The sequence below is a fragment of the Austrofundulus limnaeus genome, unplaced genomic scaffold (genome assembly GCF_001266775.1).
Source record: "Austrofundulus limnaeus strain Quisiro unplaced genomic scaffold, Austrofundulus_limnaeus-1.0 Scaffold2, whole genome shotgun sequence".
Lineage (NCBI taxonomy): Eukaryota > Metazoa > Chordata > Actinopteri > Cyprinodontiformes > Rivulidae > Austrofundulus > Austrofundulus limnaeus.
In genome coordinates, this window is record NW_013952404.1 from 7301964 (window position 1) to 7321103 (window position 19140).

Here is a 19140-nt window from a genome sequence, read left to right on the forward strand (position 1 = left end):
TACATACATACATACATACATACATACATACATACATACATACATACATACATACTGCATATCTGTTAATAACTTTTTGTAAAAGTAGATTGATTTGATCAATCAGATCCACTTTACTGGAATTAACAAAAACAATATTGGCAGTATAACAATCATCAATGAAAACACGATTTGGTTTGGAAGTTCTAAGACTTTTATTGTGGCAGACTGACAATCCAACATTTTCTAGTCATTCGCTGCCTGTGTGTCAAAGTAATGTAATCCCATTTCTAATAATGAAGTAAATGACATCAAGGCCACTGAAGAAGTATTTGTAAAATTGTGTGAATCACTTGCAATTGAGTCACTGTGCGTGTTCTCGATGTTGTAAGTCATGTGATTGCGCGTTCCCGCGGAGCTAGTGGGAGGGTAAAGTGGGAGGAGTCAGCGATCTTGCGTGAGGCAACACTCGAGGAAGAAGCAGTTATCCAGCGTGGCATTTATATCTTATATAAAAAGTAACCTCAGTTTTTGGCTTTTGAGAGTTTGATATTTTTTTTGGGACGAAATATACCCAAAAGGAGCTCTTATGTAACCCCCTCGGAGAACCTGCGGATTAACATCTTTTTGAAAACCGTGGGATTGTGGTTCATTTTGTCGACGCGCCGGATACTTGAAGCCGACAGAGAGGCTCAACTCCAGTCCAATCGTCCTGACATGGACACAGGAATCATACCTGAAAAGAAAAGGTAACGTCGCAGCCAGCTAATGCCACGCGTTCTTTTTTTTTTAAATAACTGCACAACTTGGGTCTTTTATTTGGATTTAGTTGTTATTAACTCACGTGACAACACGGCCTTTATTTTCAAGGTGAACTGCTGGTTTGCCTGAACTGTGTCTGCTAGCGGCGCTGCTAGCTGTTAGCATTCGGCTAACACAGTTGAATAGTTCGTCAAATCTAAACAGTTGTTTTATTTAGCAGGTAGTTAATTAATTTTAGCGTTTCAACCTGCTTTTAGCTGCATTAACTAGTTTTAACTACGGCTGCTGTGCTAACTGCGCATTTTAAATGGGATTAGCGGAGACTTCCTCGTGAAGCAGAAACGATATGGATATTTACTTTTATTTTGTCTCTCGCTTCTAATGTATTCTTTAAATAATGTCACTGAGGTGCACTGTTTTTGTTTTAATAATGCTCATGGAAAAGATRTTTGCTCATGTGAGCTAAATGTTGGCATGATTTTAAGTTTGATCGTAGGAATAGAAAATAAAAGACACTGTCAGCACTTCGGGAGATTAGCTGTGCTCATCAGCGGTGTGGAAACGTTTCGTTAGTTGCTGCTAACTTTGACCAGGAGGACGTTGACCACAGAGGATTAGTGGATCTAGTTGCTCAAAATAAATGGATGTGTTTTAAAGACTGATCACTTCAAAGCAYGTAAACAAAAGACTGGATAGCAACCGGTTTTTGTTACTTGAAAACATTAAATTGGACCTTGTCTGGTTAATGTATGAGACAAGAACAGGCCTGTAAAAGTTGTCCTTAAATGACTTCTTAAAAAAAAAAAAAGAAATTGTGTGTAAAATTTATGTTGAAGCTATGTCCTGTGTCCAATTAATATATTTATTTAAGGATTTCTAATAGTATGATACATTGTCTACTGGGKTTTCTTTTCAGTTGAACCATAAATGTTTGCAAAGGCCTCAATAACACTTACTAATTGACTTCATCTGATTAGGTTGAAAACTTTGAGTTTGTTTTTTTCAGTTTCAGAACTAACTTTAATATTAAAGCTAAGCTATTACAAAAACAGATGAGCTTGGTTGACAATTAAGAAACTTGACATGTTTTAGTGGTTTTTAATGGTTTGTTTGGCTTTTCATTTGTGCTTTACAATGTTAGTTTAAAAAATKGTTTAGTCATTTTATCAAAACATAATTGCTAGACACTCCTACATGCAGACTTTAGACAGACTTTTTCCATTTATAAAAACTTGAAACTTTGAAATAATAATTGGGCATCTGGAGATGGGACTTTTACATATCAACACATTAGGATCACATAGTGGGAACAAAATATTGTGAGGCTCTAAATGTAAAATAATCTGTAGTTAAAGCTGTCAATCRAGCCTTACAACATGCTTCAAATCTATGGTGGAGCTTCTTCATTTTAAAATATTACTTGTGTACTTAGGCTGTTTCTTTTCYTCTCTAGATCCATTAAATTTGTTGACTTACAGTTCCACATTCAAAGCTGATRTTCTGCCAAATATCAAACCCAGTTCCTGTTTTGGCATATAATCCATTTACAACAGGAGGAAGGTGGTTATATGGGTTAATGCAGTGGCAAAACCTGCACTTTATCTCATCAAGAGTTGGTTTTGAAAGAAACAGAAGATGGCCATTAAAATGGTGCTCCCCAAGTCACAAGAGTGAATAGAAGAGAAGGTTGAATATGAAATCTAAAAGGTTGTTAAATAGCCTTTTTTTTTTTTTTTTTTTTTTTTGTTTTTTTTTTTTTCTTTTTTGGTTGTGTTTGACCCAGTTCTCAACCTTTCAATTTCAAGTTGTTGCTCCGGTGATGTTTTGTTTTGTCAACTGTGTTTAGTTGCTTCCCGGGGTTTCACTCCTGCTTTGTTTGCTTTGAAATCTAGCACTCTGTTTAGAGTTCGTCTTGGCAAAGGTTCAGCATTGTTACGACCCGTCAGTAAATGTGTGTTGGGTTTTGTCCAGTTCAATGGGCTGATCTAATGTAGTTTTCACTGGTTTCTTTGAGGTGTCTTGATAATGCCTTGGCCTCATCCCTTAATAACTGGGCCTTGACGTCAATAGGAGTGGCCAAATGTGTGTAGGGACTCATTGGTTGGCAACTAGCAGGTTGCTTTGAGGCATTCAAACAGAAGGCCAGTTAGAACTTGAAAAAAAGAAAAAAGGAAAATAGGTGCTTGCTGAAACAGAGCACAGATATGTTTTGGTTTGTGGTAGGGTAGTTAATGAAGGTGCATGCAGACGACCTACTTTGACCTRACACTCAAGGTTTTGTTTATGTTTGATCTTTATCAGRAGTAGACATAACCATTGTTTAGGTTGTCCGAGACAACCTATTTTCATTTTGGACAACCAGATCATGTCTCCTGGTTGTCCGGTGGACAATCAAGCAAAAATGACCTTGATTAAAGTTCTCTGTTGCTGGTGTTCATCATCGTAAAAATGAACGGGAGAAAAAAACTTGGTAAAACCAAACAGAACACTAAACTGTAACTTTTAATAAGGTCATGTACACAGGATACTCCTATTTAAGTGAAAATGTTTTACGTGTGATCAGAAAGAAGCTTGTGAATGTTGAACTCTATTTCAAAGAAGAGAATGAGGAAATTTTATTCAGGCAGCTCCTGTCAACCTGGCTGACTGAGAACAATTGTAAATAATAAATGTCATCTACAAAACAATATACTTGTTAAATTACATTTTTCTTGGGATTCTTTTGGACAACCAAAATGTTTTGTGGACAACCAGGTTTTGTCAATAGGTTGTCCGCTGGACAACCTGAAAACTTTCCTTATGTCTACCCCTGTTTATAGCTGATTTAAAAGAAAACCATTATCGTGTTTAACCAAATGAGAAGTTTAGGCTCCATGTGCAGTCCAGACTGAAACACAGATGATTTGAAATAGATAAAACCCTGTAAAAATATTACATGAGAAAACATCTGCTGTGGTCATTTGCCAGTTTCTAAAGTTACAAAGTTGTGCTGCAGTTATGTGCATCTGGAAACATTTTCTTTCCCTTCTTGATGAATAAATTTAGCACAGTTGTTAGGAATTTACAATATGTCTCGAACAATCCAAGGAAGGATGTATGAAAAAAGTATCTCAGGTCAGGACATTTTCATCTTTCCTTCCTTGAACTAATTAGGAGTCTGGCGTCTGTTGAACCCTCCCAAAACCCCATTAGTTTCACATCATGCGTTCTGTCTTTGTATGGCGCTCTTTGTCAACGTCTAAATATATAAAATATTCAACCGGTGTCAGCATATGCAGTGGTGACTTGATATGCTCATCCACACTAAAGTTACAGTATTGCAATCATTGTTTTTGCCTTCCTGTTTCTCCAATATAGTTTTATGAAATTAATGGAAATAATGTTTGTTAATTTATTAAATATCAACATATGAGAAGATGAAAGTAAAACTGATTCAGTTTGATTGATACCGACATCACGTGAATCAGAACAACCAAACTCTAACTGAAAACTTGTGAACTTTTGTTTAATGATTGATGACTGTGCTTCATTTTGAGCGTGTTTGGTAGACGTGAATGACTTCAACTTCGTGTAAACCAGAGTGTTGTTGTTTTTCAGTATTTTGAAATGAAACCAGTGTATGGTTTAACAGCAGGAATTCAGGGGAAAAAAATCACTCTGCTCATTTAAATAATAAACTTTTAGTTGGTGGTTTTGATAAATTCAWATTCTTGCTAAATATATGCTTGAAAAAAACATTAGTTTAAACTTGTGTGAATTTGCAAGCTTTTCAAGTTTTTACATTGTTGTATTTTTTGTTTTATTATGGTATTTAGAAACTTAAAGAGTATGTCATGTTTAGTTTTTACTAACTTAATGCACTGCAAACAAAAGTACACAAACACAGTCCAAGTGTTAATTCAGATTCCAGGACAAGTGTGCCTTTATTTATAATTATTTACTGAGCTGCATAATAAAGACAAAATACTATAGATTCAGTTTCGAAAATTAGATTTATTTTATAGCAACTTCACAGAATTTACTTCTATTAAAGAAGCCTTAATAACCCTATTAATTCAGAGTGTCTTTTAATGCAAACTGGCTTTATTTTACTTCTTTCTTTGGTGTATGAGTGCAGTAGTCCTTCTTTCACTGCATTATATAATAAGACCATGTTTATCGTCACACAAAACAGGACTGAACGGTACAGAGAGCTTTCCCTTGTTAAATAGGTCAGCCCTTGGTAACAGAATAGACAAGCAACTCTAGTAGGTCAAGGTGATTTTCCTGGGAGAGCTTTTATATTCTCTCTTTCTTTTTAACCCAAAGTCCACATTACCACATGTGTAACTTTTAAAACCTCATCAACAAAATAGTCTTTGATAAAGCAGACTAAAAAATGTGAGGCAGAGGAGAAGTGCAGTGCCCGCATGACTTTGTGGATTAGCAGTGTTATGTAATGGTGGCCCCTCTGCTCGTCTTTGAACAGTTTTATTTTCACTGCATATTTTAGATAAGTCTCGAGTCTCACGGGGCACTTAGTTTTGATTTGAAAACAAGTATTTTTTTATTGTACATTTTTATCAAACTACAGTTTTTTATCCATTTTTATATCCTTTCTAAAACTTCTGTTTGTTATTACGTATTAAGTTCACCACCTAGAGATGTTTAAATATTATTCCCAACAGATGACACACTTCCTGCATTTGGGCACTTGCTTCATTGTCCCAGTAGGACAAACAATCTGAAACCAGCTGTCCACTTCAGCGAATTTGCATGAGAGATAGATAATGATTTTGGTTTAAAGAGTATATAAAACAACAAAAAAAAGTTTGAGTTAAAAAAATCACTGATGATGAAGAAATTAATAAACTAATATTAAGTTCGTTTTTCTACTGAAGTGATTAAAAAGAGAATAAAAAGAGTATATAAAACAGATAAATCAGTAAAGTGAACTTTTCATTTTGTCCTAAAGTAAAAGAATATGTAAACAAACAAACTTTTCAACCCAGCAGCACTGCACGGTATTGCGCCAACTTTGCTAGCAGTAATGGGATTTTCAAGTATAGTGTAGCACAAAACATAATGAAATTTGTGTTTGGTAGATTATTTCTTTGTTGTAATCGTGCTTCTTCGCAATAGGGCTAGGCGAAATGGCCCCATCCCAAATTTGATTTTCGATTTTAATCGATTTTGTTTCCCCACTTAATGGAGTGCCTCTGTTTCAGGTGTCGAAACTAATTTGTTGTACTCCTGCTTTTTGTAACAAGAGCCTTCAAACAGATTTTGCAGTGAGGTGTTTGTTGCTCCAAGTCTGAGGTTGCAAAACCTAACCAGTTCCAGAAAACTGAAGAAACAGTGCCTTTTTTGGCAAGTAGAGCCTCTCTGCTAGCTGCCATATTGTCACGTCATGTACCAAGCATCTTGAGGGACAGGTGGGGTGACCTCTGAACTACAGAAGCCCCAAAGAGTGTATTGGTGAGAAAAAAAATCTCGATTTTTCCCAAAATTAAATCTTTATAAATGGCGAATTCGAAGTAATCRATTTATCGCCSAGCCCTACTTGGCAATAAATCTTAAATAGATGGAAAGCCTGTTAATTTCCTGTTTTAAATGGTGCCATATTTGTAAGGATGCATTTGTGGGATGAGCTGTAGAGCTGAGTATGTGGGTTGCACACATGAAAAATTTGCCATATCCTCTCTTGCCAGACAGCTAATATTGCTGTTGCTTAACAAATAACTTCATGCCTCAGTCAGAAAGGTGGAGATGGTTATTTATTAGGCTCGAGAGAAATCTGAGACTGATGCACAACTGGAGAGTTTTTCTCCATCAGTGTGCACGTTTCCTGTTGCCTTGCCAAGATCATTTACAGAAAAAAAATGTTGGATATTCTTTATCATAACTCTCATTTTACTTGGCCTATCAACACAATTTCAAAACTGGTGTATAGTCTCTGCTTTTAAACACACAAAGTCATGTTGTGGTGAAAAGTTAGTTTAACCACAGAGCTACTCCTCTGCTAGCTGGCTGCAAACTGTGGAACGGGTTTCCTGGATGTCTCATTACGCCGTGTCTCATTGAGACTCTCCGTTCTGGAAATTCAGCCAGCTAGCAGAGCAGCCGGCCAGGAATCACTTCTGGAGTCATTTCAGCAACAACATTATAGCACAGACACTACACGTGGATCGGAAATCTCCCCATGTTGGATCGGAAAATTTCGATCTGTTAATTATGTTTGTTTCAGACCCTGATACCAATTCTGTATCGGATCAGCCCCGTCCCTAGAATTAGTATTGTTGTTAATCAACAGTGTTGGCAGAGAAACATTGAAAGAGCTTCTGTTGGCTATAAATCATGTACAAGTGTGTGTGAATACCATAGAAAAGTTTTGACCCACCTTTTTTTCACCAGGTATATCACTATGTTTGTGACTTACTGAGAGATGATGATCTGCCTCTGATTTGCAAATCTTTAGGATCAATTACCTCTGTTATAGAGCGGTTTGCACGTCACGCATGTAATGGAAAGCTGCAGAGTGAAACGAAGCCGTCCAGTTTATGTAATTTGCAGCAGACTAATTTTAGTTGGTCTATTTTCAGGTCAGAGAGCTCTAAATAACAATATGCCTTTGGTCAGTGCTGTAAGTGCGTACCGGATCAGTTTCAATTAGGTGTGCATTTCATAGAAGAGGGGCTTTTAAGCTGTTGTCCATTTAGTTGTGATGCTGCTCTGCTGTCATCTAAATGTGTTTTGGAGTTTCTGAGGCACAGTTTGAAACAGGGCTGATTAAATGGTGGTCGTGTTACCATCTTATGTTGGTATTTTTAGATTAATGGTCACGTAAGCAGCAGACTAGACAACTTAGTAAAATGTTTGAGCAGTTTCCCATTTGAAAAGGTGTTCATAGATTTGCATTACGATATTTAAAGTCTGGTTCAAGAACATTTATCTTGATCTTATTTACAGTTTGGCCTATAAACCAGGTCTCTGACCTGCCTGGAAAAGGTGCACAACAGAATCGGGTAAATGAGCAAGAAGCAGATTTCAGAGCTGCTCTAATAAAATACTGCACTCTGTTATGTTTGGTGTGTGTGTGTGTGTGAGTGTGTTCTTTTCTCATCGCTTGTCCCTGTAGATTTGTTTGACCAAGCTTGTATTTGACAGTGATTGCTGCACTGTAGCTGGGCTCTGCACCAAAACACAGATAACTCTTTCCTGACATATCACTTGTGGGCTCTGTTTGTTTTAGTCATCAGCCAGCTGCAGATGTCCATCTTAGTGAATGTGTCTTTTAGGGGTTCAGACAGTAGCTGGGTCATGAGGCAGCCTGTTGAAGGCTCCAGCTGCTGGATTCAGCCTCTGCAGACTTGTTCCTCTTTAAGAAACCAGAGGTGGGTCAAAACTTTTCTATGGTATTCACCAGGAACCAGATGGTCGCTGGTTCACCAGATGGTCGCTGGTTCGATCCCCCGTCCAGCCGTCTCAGTCGTTGTGTCCTTGGGCAAGACACTTCACCCACCTTGCCTACTGATGGTGGTCAGAGGGTCCGGTGGCGCCGATGTATGGCAGCCCCACCTCTGTCAGTGTGCCCCAGGGCAGCTGTGGCTACAGTGTAGTTTGCCATCATCAGTGTGTGAATGTGAGTGTGAATGGGTGAATGTCTGTTAGTGTAAAGCGCTTTGGGGTCCGGAGGGACTTGAAAAGCGCTCTATAAGTTCAGTACCAGTACCAGTACCAAGAAAGGATGTTAACTCTTGTGCGACCAGCAGATTCAGCATGTGGCTGATCTACCACCTATCTGTCTCCTGCAGGGTGAGCTCGGAGCGCAGGAAGGAAAAATCGAGGGACGCAGCAAGATGCCGTCGTGGAAAGGAGTCAGAGGTGTTCTATGAGCTGGCCAAGCAGCTGCCCCTCCCCCACAGCACCAGCTCGAGCTTGGACAAGGCCTCCGTCATGAGGCTGACCATCAGTTACCTACGCATGAGGAAACTACTTTGCACCGGTTAGTATCTGTAGCCGACTATAGACAGTTTAGCCTGCACCACATCTGTCTCACCTCTTTAACTGCAATGATAACTTCATTGTACTACTATATTAATTAGCTTCCGAATATTAAAAGGAGTCATATCATGCTTTTAAATCTTTATTTTTTACATCAAATTTTGGGACAATGTCAGCAAATGTGGCCACAACCCAAAGAAGATGAGATGCTTCACGTTCCCTGAGCCACATTGGCTCATTGTTTGTAGCGTTGCGGCTAATCGTTAACGGTGGCTCTTGAAGTCCAAAAAGGTGCATGTTTCCTGTAGTTGGTTTGGTTTGAGGCCGGTCTGTATTCACACCACAAGCAAACTGCACCAGAGATCATTTAGAAGCAGACCAAGGCCACTTCTAAAATGGGTCTTGGTTGCCTTAACCAAAGTTATTCTTTAGTTATTTTGGACTCACAAAATTACATTTCCAGCCTTTAAGGCAGGTTAACAGCCCGTCATGCTGGAGAGAGGCTGCTGTTTTGACTTATTTGTGCATTAGTTGTTTGCTTTTAAAGACGACTTGCAGTTAAATTTTTATTTAATTTCATTTTTTTATAATCAGGTGTATTAATGCTAGAAAAACATATGATTAAGCAATTAAAATTCAGTTTTATAGGTCATTTTTAAGTGTGATCAGGTGAGATGAGATGTGCAGGAGCTGCACTCACAGGAAGCTTGTGCAGAATTGAAAGTAGATCTACTTTGTTGCATAAGCCAACTTACTAAAGGTGAGGACGACACAGAGAAATTGAGAAAAACCTCCCACAAGTGGAAGTGGGAAAAGTAGGGGAAGTACCGAAACGTTTACGCTGCTTCTCTGCAAACACACCTGTGGCTACTTTTCTTTATTTCCTAGTTTGCAAATGTTTCAGAACAGATTTCTAACATATTTTGCCTAATCTCTCGTGTTTCTTTTGTCTGTCTTCCCACCTTCCTCCCCTTTGCTATCTCCTCCAGATGAGCCACTGTTGGAGAAGGAAACAGAGCTCGATATTCAGCTAAACAGCTTCTACCTAAAGGCACTGGAGGGCTTTCTTATGGTGCTGTCTGAAGATGGAGATATGATCTATCTGTCAGAGAATGTCAACAAGTGCCTCGGGCTTGCACAGGTTGGTTTGAAATGTTTGTTGCACAACAATGTTTGTCAATAAAGTTAAATAGATGCTGTTTTAATGCTTTATACCATACAAGGGACAGTATAATCTGCTGCTGCTAATGTTGCCATTTTGTTTTTTCTGTCTGCAGTTTGACCTGACTGGGCACAGTGTGTTTGACTTCACACATCCCTGTGATCAGGAGGAGCTGAGAGAGATGCTCATCTACAGAACAGGTGAGCAGTGTTGCCCTGGAAAAATGCAGCTTTTGACAGAAACGGACACACAAAGCTYTCAGTCAGGTTCTCCAAATGGTAAAAAGTCCACTACGCTCTGCAGTGGCAAACCCAGAAGACAAATAGGCCTCTTTCTGCTCCTGTCCTGAGCGATGTGGTTTGAGTTGTCTTGCTTTACTTGGATGACACTCGTTTCASTCAGTTTCTCATGTAAGGCTTCTTTAGTGTCTGCACTCTATTGTCTCAGCTGCAGYGCTACCGGTAAAGTTACTTCCTTTTTATCTCTCTGTAGCTCACCACAGTGCAGCAGCTTTACAGCCTAATGTCTCCTGTTTTATGCAAATGTAAATTTTTGGCAGTTTGCAAACTGTTGGGGGTGGGGTGGGCACTTTGTAAAAGTAATCTGTTGCAGGTTTGCTTTATTTAACTCATGCTTCACGCCTGTTTGTTTGTTTGTTTGTTTGTTTGTTTGTTTGTTTATCTACTTATTTATTTTGTGTCTGTATGTGTGTGATTTCAGGCTCCAAGAAAGTCAAAGACCCAAATACAGAGCGAAGCTTCTTTGTCCGGATGAAATGCACCCTGACAAGTAGGGGYCGCACCGTCAACGTTAAGTCAGCTACATGGAAGGTAGGCATCAGAGAAATGACTGTTTGTACATTTGTCTAAGAAACAGGGATGTCTTTTGTTGCTGTTTTAATGCACGGTTCTGTGCACAACTACCTGCCAGGTTAATCAAATTTCACAAAACTAAAGCTTAATAAAAAAAATATGTTGAAAGTAGCATCTTTAGTGTCCTTTTAATAATTTTATTAACCTAGACACTGTATGACTGGTCTCTTCTGAAGCTGCAGGTCATGTTTTATCTCAGACTGCGTGATGACAGCTGATGTGCTCATGACACATGTCATTTTTAGTCCTCATGAAAGATTAGATAAAATCMTTTTAGAATAGAATTTAAAAGGTGTTTAGATATTTAAAATGCTTATCCAAAAAAATAGTTATAAAAAAAGAAGCTACTGTACAGTTAAACGTATAAATGTAATTACATTATCTTTTGATGGTCCTACTAATTTATTCTTTTCAAGTTTAAAACAAAGAATKAATTACAGCAATCATTGCAGAATTATGCAGTTTATAGACCCCTAATGATGACTAACTGCGTCTGTTTAGCTTAAAAGCATTAATTAATTAATTAATTAATTAATTTATTTATTTATGTAATACATTTTAAACAATTCAATATTTAAAAACTGTTCAAGGTCAAAATGTTTTGGAGCTGGTGACGAACCCCCCTGCTGTGTTTCTGTAGGTGCTTCACTGCTCGGGTCGTGTTCATGTTCATGACACTGCTGCTGAGCGAACCACCGAGGGGCAGAAGGAGCCCCCAGTCCCGTACCTGGTTGTGATCTGCGACCCTATCCCCCACCCTTCCAACATCGAGGTCCCTCTGGACACAAAGACCTTCCTCAGCCGCCACACGATGGACATGAAGTTCACGTACTGTGATGAGAGGTTAGTTCAGGATGAATGACTTTTAAATACAATTTACAGCTTATAATATCCTCTCTCCTCCTCACATACACAGAGAGGAAACCTGCTGTGTATTTATTTATGAGAGGGGAACAAGTGACATATGCAGCTCTATTCCACATAAAATGGAAAGTATCAAGAATAGATGCGCAGAAACATGTATGTGTAGTTTGGTTCATCACTTTTTGAATATTGTCTGTACGCTGACTTTCAGTGTAAAAGCCGTCTACTCTTTCATACATGATGCACCAGGTGCTTTGTGTTACAAAAGCTTGCTCCAATCTTTCTTTTTTTATATATATTTAAACAGAATCACTGAACTCATGGGTTATGATCCAGAGGATCTGCTGCATCGTTCTGTATACGAGTACTATCATGCTCTGGACTCGGACCATCTCACCAAAACTCACCACCACTGTAAGCAAAACAAAATTTCCTGGATGAATTTAGCAAACTTCAGTTTTGACCAATGACGATGAAGTAAAACCTTTTCGTTATTGCTGTTGTGTTCTTAGTGTTTGCTAAGGGCCAGGTCACCACCGGTCAGTACCGAATGTTGGCCAAACGAGGGGGCTTYGTGTGGGTGGAAACACAGGCCACTGTCATCTACAACAACAAGAACTCTCAGCCACAGTGTGTCGTCTGTGTCAACTTTGTGCTCAGGTACTGCAAAGGCTCTGAAACCAGTTCCCCAGAAGAAAAATCTGAAGACTAATGTTACAGTTTGGGTTTATTTAACAGTGGGATCCAGGAGGACAAACTGATCCTGTCTTTGGAGCAGACGAAGGATGTGACGCCTGTGAAGGAGGAGAAGGAAGAAAAAGACCAGGAGGAAGAAGAGGTTGTGGTCGAGAGCAGCATCTCCGTCCTGGTGAAAGAGAAGGAGAAGACTGGAGAACTGGACGTGGTGAAGCTCTTCACAGAGATGGTTGGGCCTGAGCCGGTGGGCAGCCTGTACGAACGCTTTAAGAATAACTCTGAGGCTCTCACCCTGCTGGCACCAGCAGCCGGGGACACAATCATCTCCCTGGACTTCAGCTGTCCTGGTCAGTGTCCACATAATCCTACATTTATATGGATAATAAGTGGTTTTTATTTCTCTAAAATAACTCTGATCTACTTTCTTTACAGGTACAGAATCAGATGTCCATGACCTGAACGACATCCCTCTCTACAACGATGTAATGCTGCCCTCCACAGGTGACAAGCTGACTCTGCCTCTGTCCCCTCTGGCCCCCACTGAGCCTTTTATCATCTCCAACACCCACTCTGAGGAGGTGAAGTCAGAGAGCCKTGCTCCAACCCTGACCACTACTCCTCCCCACGCTTCTTCTGAGGTAAAAAGATACACTTATTTTACCACTTAATTTCTAATAAAAAGGACTTAGTCTGACCTTTTTCTTTCTTTCCTTTCAGTCTGACGGTCCTTTAGGCTTTTCTTTCCCCATGGATTCAGATATGAACTCAGATTTCAAACTGGACTTGGTGGAGAAGTTTTTTGCCATTGACCCAGAATCCAAACCCCAGTTCAACACACAGGTGAGGTTCTGTTTTTGTATTTATTAATTAAGTCAGCTTCATTATAAAACTACCGTATTTTATTCTAGTATAATRCGAAAAATTAAATCCATAAAATCATCCATAAAGTTGGGGGGTAGTACTATACTCGGATCAATATTTTTGCTTATGTATTTTAACTGATAACCAGAAATATTGGCCTCATTGACAAAATGCCTTAGCCCAGAAATGATACCACGTCGTAAAAAACGGTTGAAGCGAGCTCACCCCTGACGCTCCTTTGTGCCTCCGAACGAGATAGTAACAGATCCAAGCAGGCAATATGATGTGAAAAGAAAAAAGGCAGTCCTGCAGCTTAGTAATGATAACAAACTAATGGCATTAATGTGCGACCGGGCCGCTGCCGGAACAACAACAAACACGTTTGTCTGTAAYRGTTGCCGTCGACCGGTGTTCTGGAAAAGTTGGTCTACCTGAAAAAGTTTCCCCACCAGAGGGGGCGCTGGTGAGACACAGAGGATGAGATTGTTGTTGAGTGGGATTCTGATGGCTTTTGATTCAGCTTCATCCACACTTGTTAGAGCCTCRWAGCTCTGTCTGTTTGTTAWATCACACCGGCTAACAAATGAGCATTGCTAAATTTCACTATRTTKTGTTGTAGTTACTGTTATACATTTGTTGTTGTGAACCTTTTTAGTAYAGTGGTTGTTAAAATAAAATTAAAAAACTGATACAACAGTCAAATGATCATTTTACTGATATGTATAAAGACTGCAAAGGCTGAAAAATCCTGAAGTCCCTATGAAATTATAGGTAGTATGAGAATTAAAATTTTTATGCTTTTTAAGCTAAAAATAGGGGGGTCGTATTATACATGAGATCGTTTTATACACAAATAAATACAGTAATACAAACTATAGATCATAATATTTTGATTGGTTGAGTTTATTTTAACATCATTTTTCTACAAAAACATGCATGTTAAAATGATTACGGTGTCTAAATTTACCTTAGTTCTACATCAACCCTACATTCCTGAACTGATTAAAGCTGGTATGAAAAATTAATAATGAAATTAATATCTTCCCCTTCAGCCAATGGGGGACTTGGATCTGGAGATGTTGGCGCCCTACATCCCCATGGATGACGACTTTCAGCTGCACTGTCTCACTCCAGAGGAGCCTCTAACTTGTGGACCAGTCAAATCTCTTGAGAGTTCCCCGGTTCCTGTCAAACTGGAAGCCCAAAGCTATCCCAACTCTTTATTCAGCCCACCAGGCAGTTGCACAGCTTCCCCCCCACCACCAGAGCCCGTCAGTACGCTTCCTCTAGCCACCGTTGTTTTGGCAAGGTAAAATCTCCAAAAAGCTTCCTGTATGTGTTTTTTAAAATTTATCACGTTTATGTAACTTTCATGGAAGCTAATTTTTTTGTTGTTGTTGTGCTGCAGGGCTCCAGAGAAGGAGAAAGCTGTGCCTCCCAGAAATCCAGCAGCTCAGAACACACAGCGTAAAAGAAAACTGAGCGAACTAAAAGAGATTATTGAACAGGTTTGTCTGATAACACCCAAAAAAATCCATTTGTGGAGCTTAACTTTTACGCGTGTGAGGATAAACATCTGTATTTTTTGTTTTTATTCAGGGAAGTTTGTCCCAGGAGCAAGTTGAGAAGGGCAAAAAGCTGAAGGCAACAGAGCCAGGAGCAGCCAAAGCTTCTACTATACTTCTACTGCCTTCAGGTGAGTCAGCCGATCTTTGCTACGAAACCAGTTCCAGTGAAGATGGGACGTTGTGTAAAACATGAATAAAAACAGAATATGATGATTTTCAAATACTTTTCCATCCAAATTTAATGGAACACAAGATATTTAATGTTTAAACATAGATAAACTTTTATTTTTATGCAAAAATTCACTCATTTTGAATTTGATGCTGCAACACCTTCTAAAATAGCTGGGAAAGTTGAGGAATGCTCAAATTTCAAATTATTTTTCTAAATCACGGATGTGGTGCCCTGCAGGCCGAAGAGGAAAAGAACTGTCCAGATTATTAATAGCACCAAGTTTAAAAGCCAGCCTCTCTGATGGTATGGGGGCGTTTTAGTGCACATGGCATGGATAACGTGCACATCTGTGAAGGCACCATTAATGCTGAAAGCATAGCTTCGTACTAAGAGTGCAGATACTAGACAAGACTGCCTGCAGTCCGGAGGCCCCTGATTGTTGAGCAACTGAAGTTGTTTATTTAAGCAAGAATGGGAAAGAATTCCTTCCACCTACAAACCTTCAACAGTTTGTGTCCTCAGTTCACAAACTTGAGTGTTGGTAAAACCAGAGGTGATGTAACACAGTGGTAAACATGCTCCTGTCCCAGCTTTTTGGAGCGTGTTACAGGCATCAGATTCAAAATGAGTGAATATTTGCATAAAAAATAAAATAATTGTCCATGTCCTGAAAGACTACACTGCCTCCACATGGTGGACAAACAGGTTGGTCACATGCAAAAGAGGACCATCAGTCAAACAATAAGTCGTTAGTGCCTTGATTGGCTCTATTGTTCAGAGGGTCATGAAGGAAGTGCTTATAAGGCTGAGTTCACCTGAAACTCCTCAGACTGAAGAAGTCCCTCAGAGGAGAGACGAATTGTTTCGTTAAAGAAGAACCCGTCCAGAGGACCTACTTATTTTTCTTTTTGATTTTTCTACCTGGATTATTGAAATGCATCAGGACAAAAAACAGTTTCTGTTTGAACACTAAGTATCCTGTCTTTGTAGTGGATTCAACTGAAAGGAGGCTGAAAGGGATTTGCAAATCATCGTATTTTGTTTTTATTTGTTTTATACAAGTTCATTGGCATAGACCATTTCGTAGTTGTAATTTGTTACAAAAGCACAAAGCAGGCCGAGCTCACACGTTTGTCTGGAAAACGCTGAGGTTGCCAATGAAACGCCACTTCAACCAGTGAATTTACAGTTTTACTGACCTGATTTTTCATACATATCTAAACTATAAATCTACTTTTTCAAGTTGTTAAATTTTCACAATTTCAATCGCTTTTTTGTAGCAACCTCAACAGTTTACCAGTTGACCTTTGACCTGGAAGAGCTAGGCTCTTCTGGCACTTGTACCTATGAAAGGATCTATTGGGGTTGTTCAGTTAAATGTTGTTTAAAAGGTCAAATAATGAGGCGTAACTGTGTTTTATGTCTCAGACGTGGCGAGTCGATTGCTCGGCACCACCTCAGACGGCACCGGCCTGCTCTTCACCCTGCCACACCTCACCAGCTACGACTGCGAGGTGAACGCCCCCCTGCAGGGTCGTCAGTACCTGCTGCAGGGGGAGGAGCTGCTGCGGGCTCTGGACCACGTCATCTGAGTCAGTACTTCACTGCTGGACTAGACCGGACACTACAATTAGTCCCTGACATTGTCACTCCTTCTTCCAGACCCCACCCCCCTCTGTCCCCTGACCCACTTACCTGACCCCACTGCCACTTATTTATGTATCTTCAGTATGAGTTTTAACTTCAGTTTGGCTGCTGTTTGTGCACATAATTTGATATTTGCAGCATTCCACCGTGACAAACACCATGGCAGCACATTGGTTTTGGTGCAAAGGATTCAGGCATCATAAAATACTGTTTTTTTGTTTTTTTCATTTCATTTGTTCTCTTCTGGGGACTCTCTCAGCACACAGCGCCTTGACAGATGACCCTTTCTCCAGCAGGTCACCAAGAACCTGGCGCTACTGCCAGCCGTGTATTGTAAGCTTCAGTCGCACAACTATTTTCTTAAGAAGAAAAATAAATATTACCAGCAATATATATTAAGCCTTTTTAAAAGTAGATTTAATGGAATATGAACAATTGCATATTTTTTTCCTCCCATACTTGTATGTTGTAGTACTTGTACCTAAAAGATGTCTTGATTCCAAAAAGTGGAAAAAAAAAAAGTTTAAACCTTAAGTGGTTTGAATGTCGTCTCCATTGAATAGTCGTCTTTGAGCTAAATGTTTAATTGTGTTGCAGTCCAGTACATGTCACTTTATTATGTGTGTGTTACTGTACATATACCAGGGAAAATTGAAATGTACTTAGTACGGCTTCACGGCTCAGTGAAATCTGCGAGTAGCTTTTTCACTTTAATTTCCTCTCCTATGCAGGATTGGGGTTTATTTTTTTACATGAAGTGAATTCATGTTCAGTTCTTTGTGTGACATGCTCAGTTTAGAAAAAAAATTTGGAATCCTCTTATTTTTGCTCTTAATCATCATCATAGCAACGTTTGTGCTCGACAGACTTATTTACTCACTAAATGGTAGTCAGTTTAAAACCATTGCTCCTTGCCATAGTGTTGAGTCTCATGCTTTTTGCTGTTTAACAATAAATGGCTTTAAAAATAAAAAGGTGTGTTTTGGATTCTTATATTTCACAAGTAATGCATGTTTTTGGGGACTTTGCAAAGATGACCTGAAAATCCAGGTGTAAATTAACAGTTCAAGCAGATAATGAATAATTTATGAAAAAGCTTCTTTTAAAAAAAAAAAAACGGGTAGAAACTCTTTGTACCAACAATTAAACTGTATTGCAATTAAAAACCAAAAGAAATCATTTGACCACAGTCATTATTAGGTTTCACAGTTTTTCCTCCTCAAACTAACGGTTGTTGGTTCATAAGGCGCTCGTGGAGATGACAGCGTCACTCGATGTATTCGGGAATCACTCGGAGCTGAAGCAGCTCGTTGGCYCTTTGCACCAGCAAGCTGATGCTGCTGCTGCTGCTGCGGATAGCCTTGTAGATCTCCTCAGAGGTTTTCACCTTCACCCCATTGATCTCCACCACCACGTCTCCTGGTAGCACGCCGGCCCTGAAAGCAGTCCGTACATAATGCGTGTCTCGTAATAACTGAACCGAACAAATGAAAACGAAGGACAAAGCTGCATCAGACGGGAAACGAGCGTCACTTCGTGGCATGTGAGGAAGTTTACCTGCTGGCCGGTGAGCCTGAGATGACTCTGTGAATCAGGACGCCGTGTGTCACGTTCGGAAAGGACGGGTCTCTCATCTTCAGCTCATCGATGATGCTGAAAGCGAAACGAAAATGTTAAATCACAGCAGAAACCGCCGTATCGCAACTTCTTGACTGCGAGACAGTTTTACCTTGGCGTCAACGTCAGCATCATGACACCGATATACCTGGGCTTCGTCCCCGACTCGCTGAACCAGGAGGCTGAAAGACGAGACGTGAAAGAAACTCAGAGGTCTTCTACAAAAGAAGCAGACTCAGTGAAGACCTGAAGCTGCCGTTCGTCGACGCTTACTTTTTCTTTTTGAAGCTTGATCGAGAAACTGTTTCACGCGATCAGAGGGAATGGCGAAAGAGATCCCCGCCGTGACCTTCATGGTGTTTATCCCGATGACTTCCCCGTCCTGATGGAAGCAGATATTTGTAAAATGGACGTGTCGTGTCGCTCGGGTCGGGGGTAGTTTATTCAAATAATGAAGACTAAAGCTTCTAATAATGCTAACTGCTTAACCAGTTGGTTCAAAAATAACACTATTACTATTTCACCTCATTGTGGCAAGTAGAATATGTTCAACCCATTTTAATGTTTTAATAAATATTCAGCTAATTTTAAACTATGTTACAAAAATGATTGCCTTGTTTCTATTTGCTGTCATCTTGCATGTTTGCTCTGAAATATAATTAAACAACAAATAAAACATCTATACTGCAAAAACTGTCCATCTAATAAAGTTTATCTTCTATCTAAACAAAAATAAAGTATTTTTGAGTYTGATATACTAAGCAACAGCAGATTGTTTAGATTATTAATCCTGTGTGTAGCGGTTTCCTACCTCAAATTTATGACTTCTGATGAACATAACTTGTTATGACTTTTGGGAAAAGAGTCAGATATATTTTGCAGACTTCTGTTAAAGAACTTGCAGGGTCCTGTGCTTCAAATTAACATATCAACTGGTATCAGGGTGCCTCAGAAGAC

At 39.5% G+C, this 19140-nt stretch overlaps 2 protein-coding genes across 2 annotated transcripts in view; one reads left to right on the plus strand and one right to left on the minus strand.

Moving 5' to 3' along the window:
* The first annotated feature begins 418 nt into the window (after nt 1-418).
* LOC106521368 (hypoxia inducible factor 1 subunit alpha) lies at nt 419-17540 on the plus strand. The gene is made up of 15 exons (XM_014013909.1): nt 419-728; nt 8535-8725; nt 9714-9865; nt 10002-10086; nt 10607-10716; nt 11399-11601; nt 11930-12036; nt 12135-12282; nt 12361-12665; nt 12751-12956; nt 13036-13158; nt 14232-14488; nt 14588-14687; nt 14779-14875; nt 16348-17540. Exons 1-15 carry the CDS (start codon nt 697-699, stop codon nt 16509-16511), a joined length of 2280 nt encoding a protein of 759 aa, XP_013869363.1. The 5' UTR covers nt 419-696; the 3' UTR covers nt 16512-17540.
* Nucleotides 17541-17694: 154 nt separating this feature from the next.
* LOC106521377 (serine protease HTRA2, mitochondrial) overlaps nt 17695-19140 on the minus strand; it is a 10605-nt gene continuing 9159 nt past the window's right edge. The window contains exons 5-8 of the mRNA XM_014013922.1: nt 18457-18565; nt 18296-18365; nt 18124-18219; nt 17695-18002 (exon numbers count right to left, since the gene is read on the minus strand). Of these exons, the coding sequence (XP_013869376.1) occupies nt 17834-18002; nt 18124-18219; nt 18296-18365; nt 18457-18565 (444 nt within the window). The 3' untranslated portion in view covers nt 17695-17833. The remainder of the gene's footprint in view (nt 18003-18123; nt 18220-18295; nt 18366-18456; nt 18566-19140) is intronic.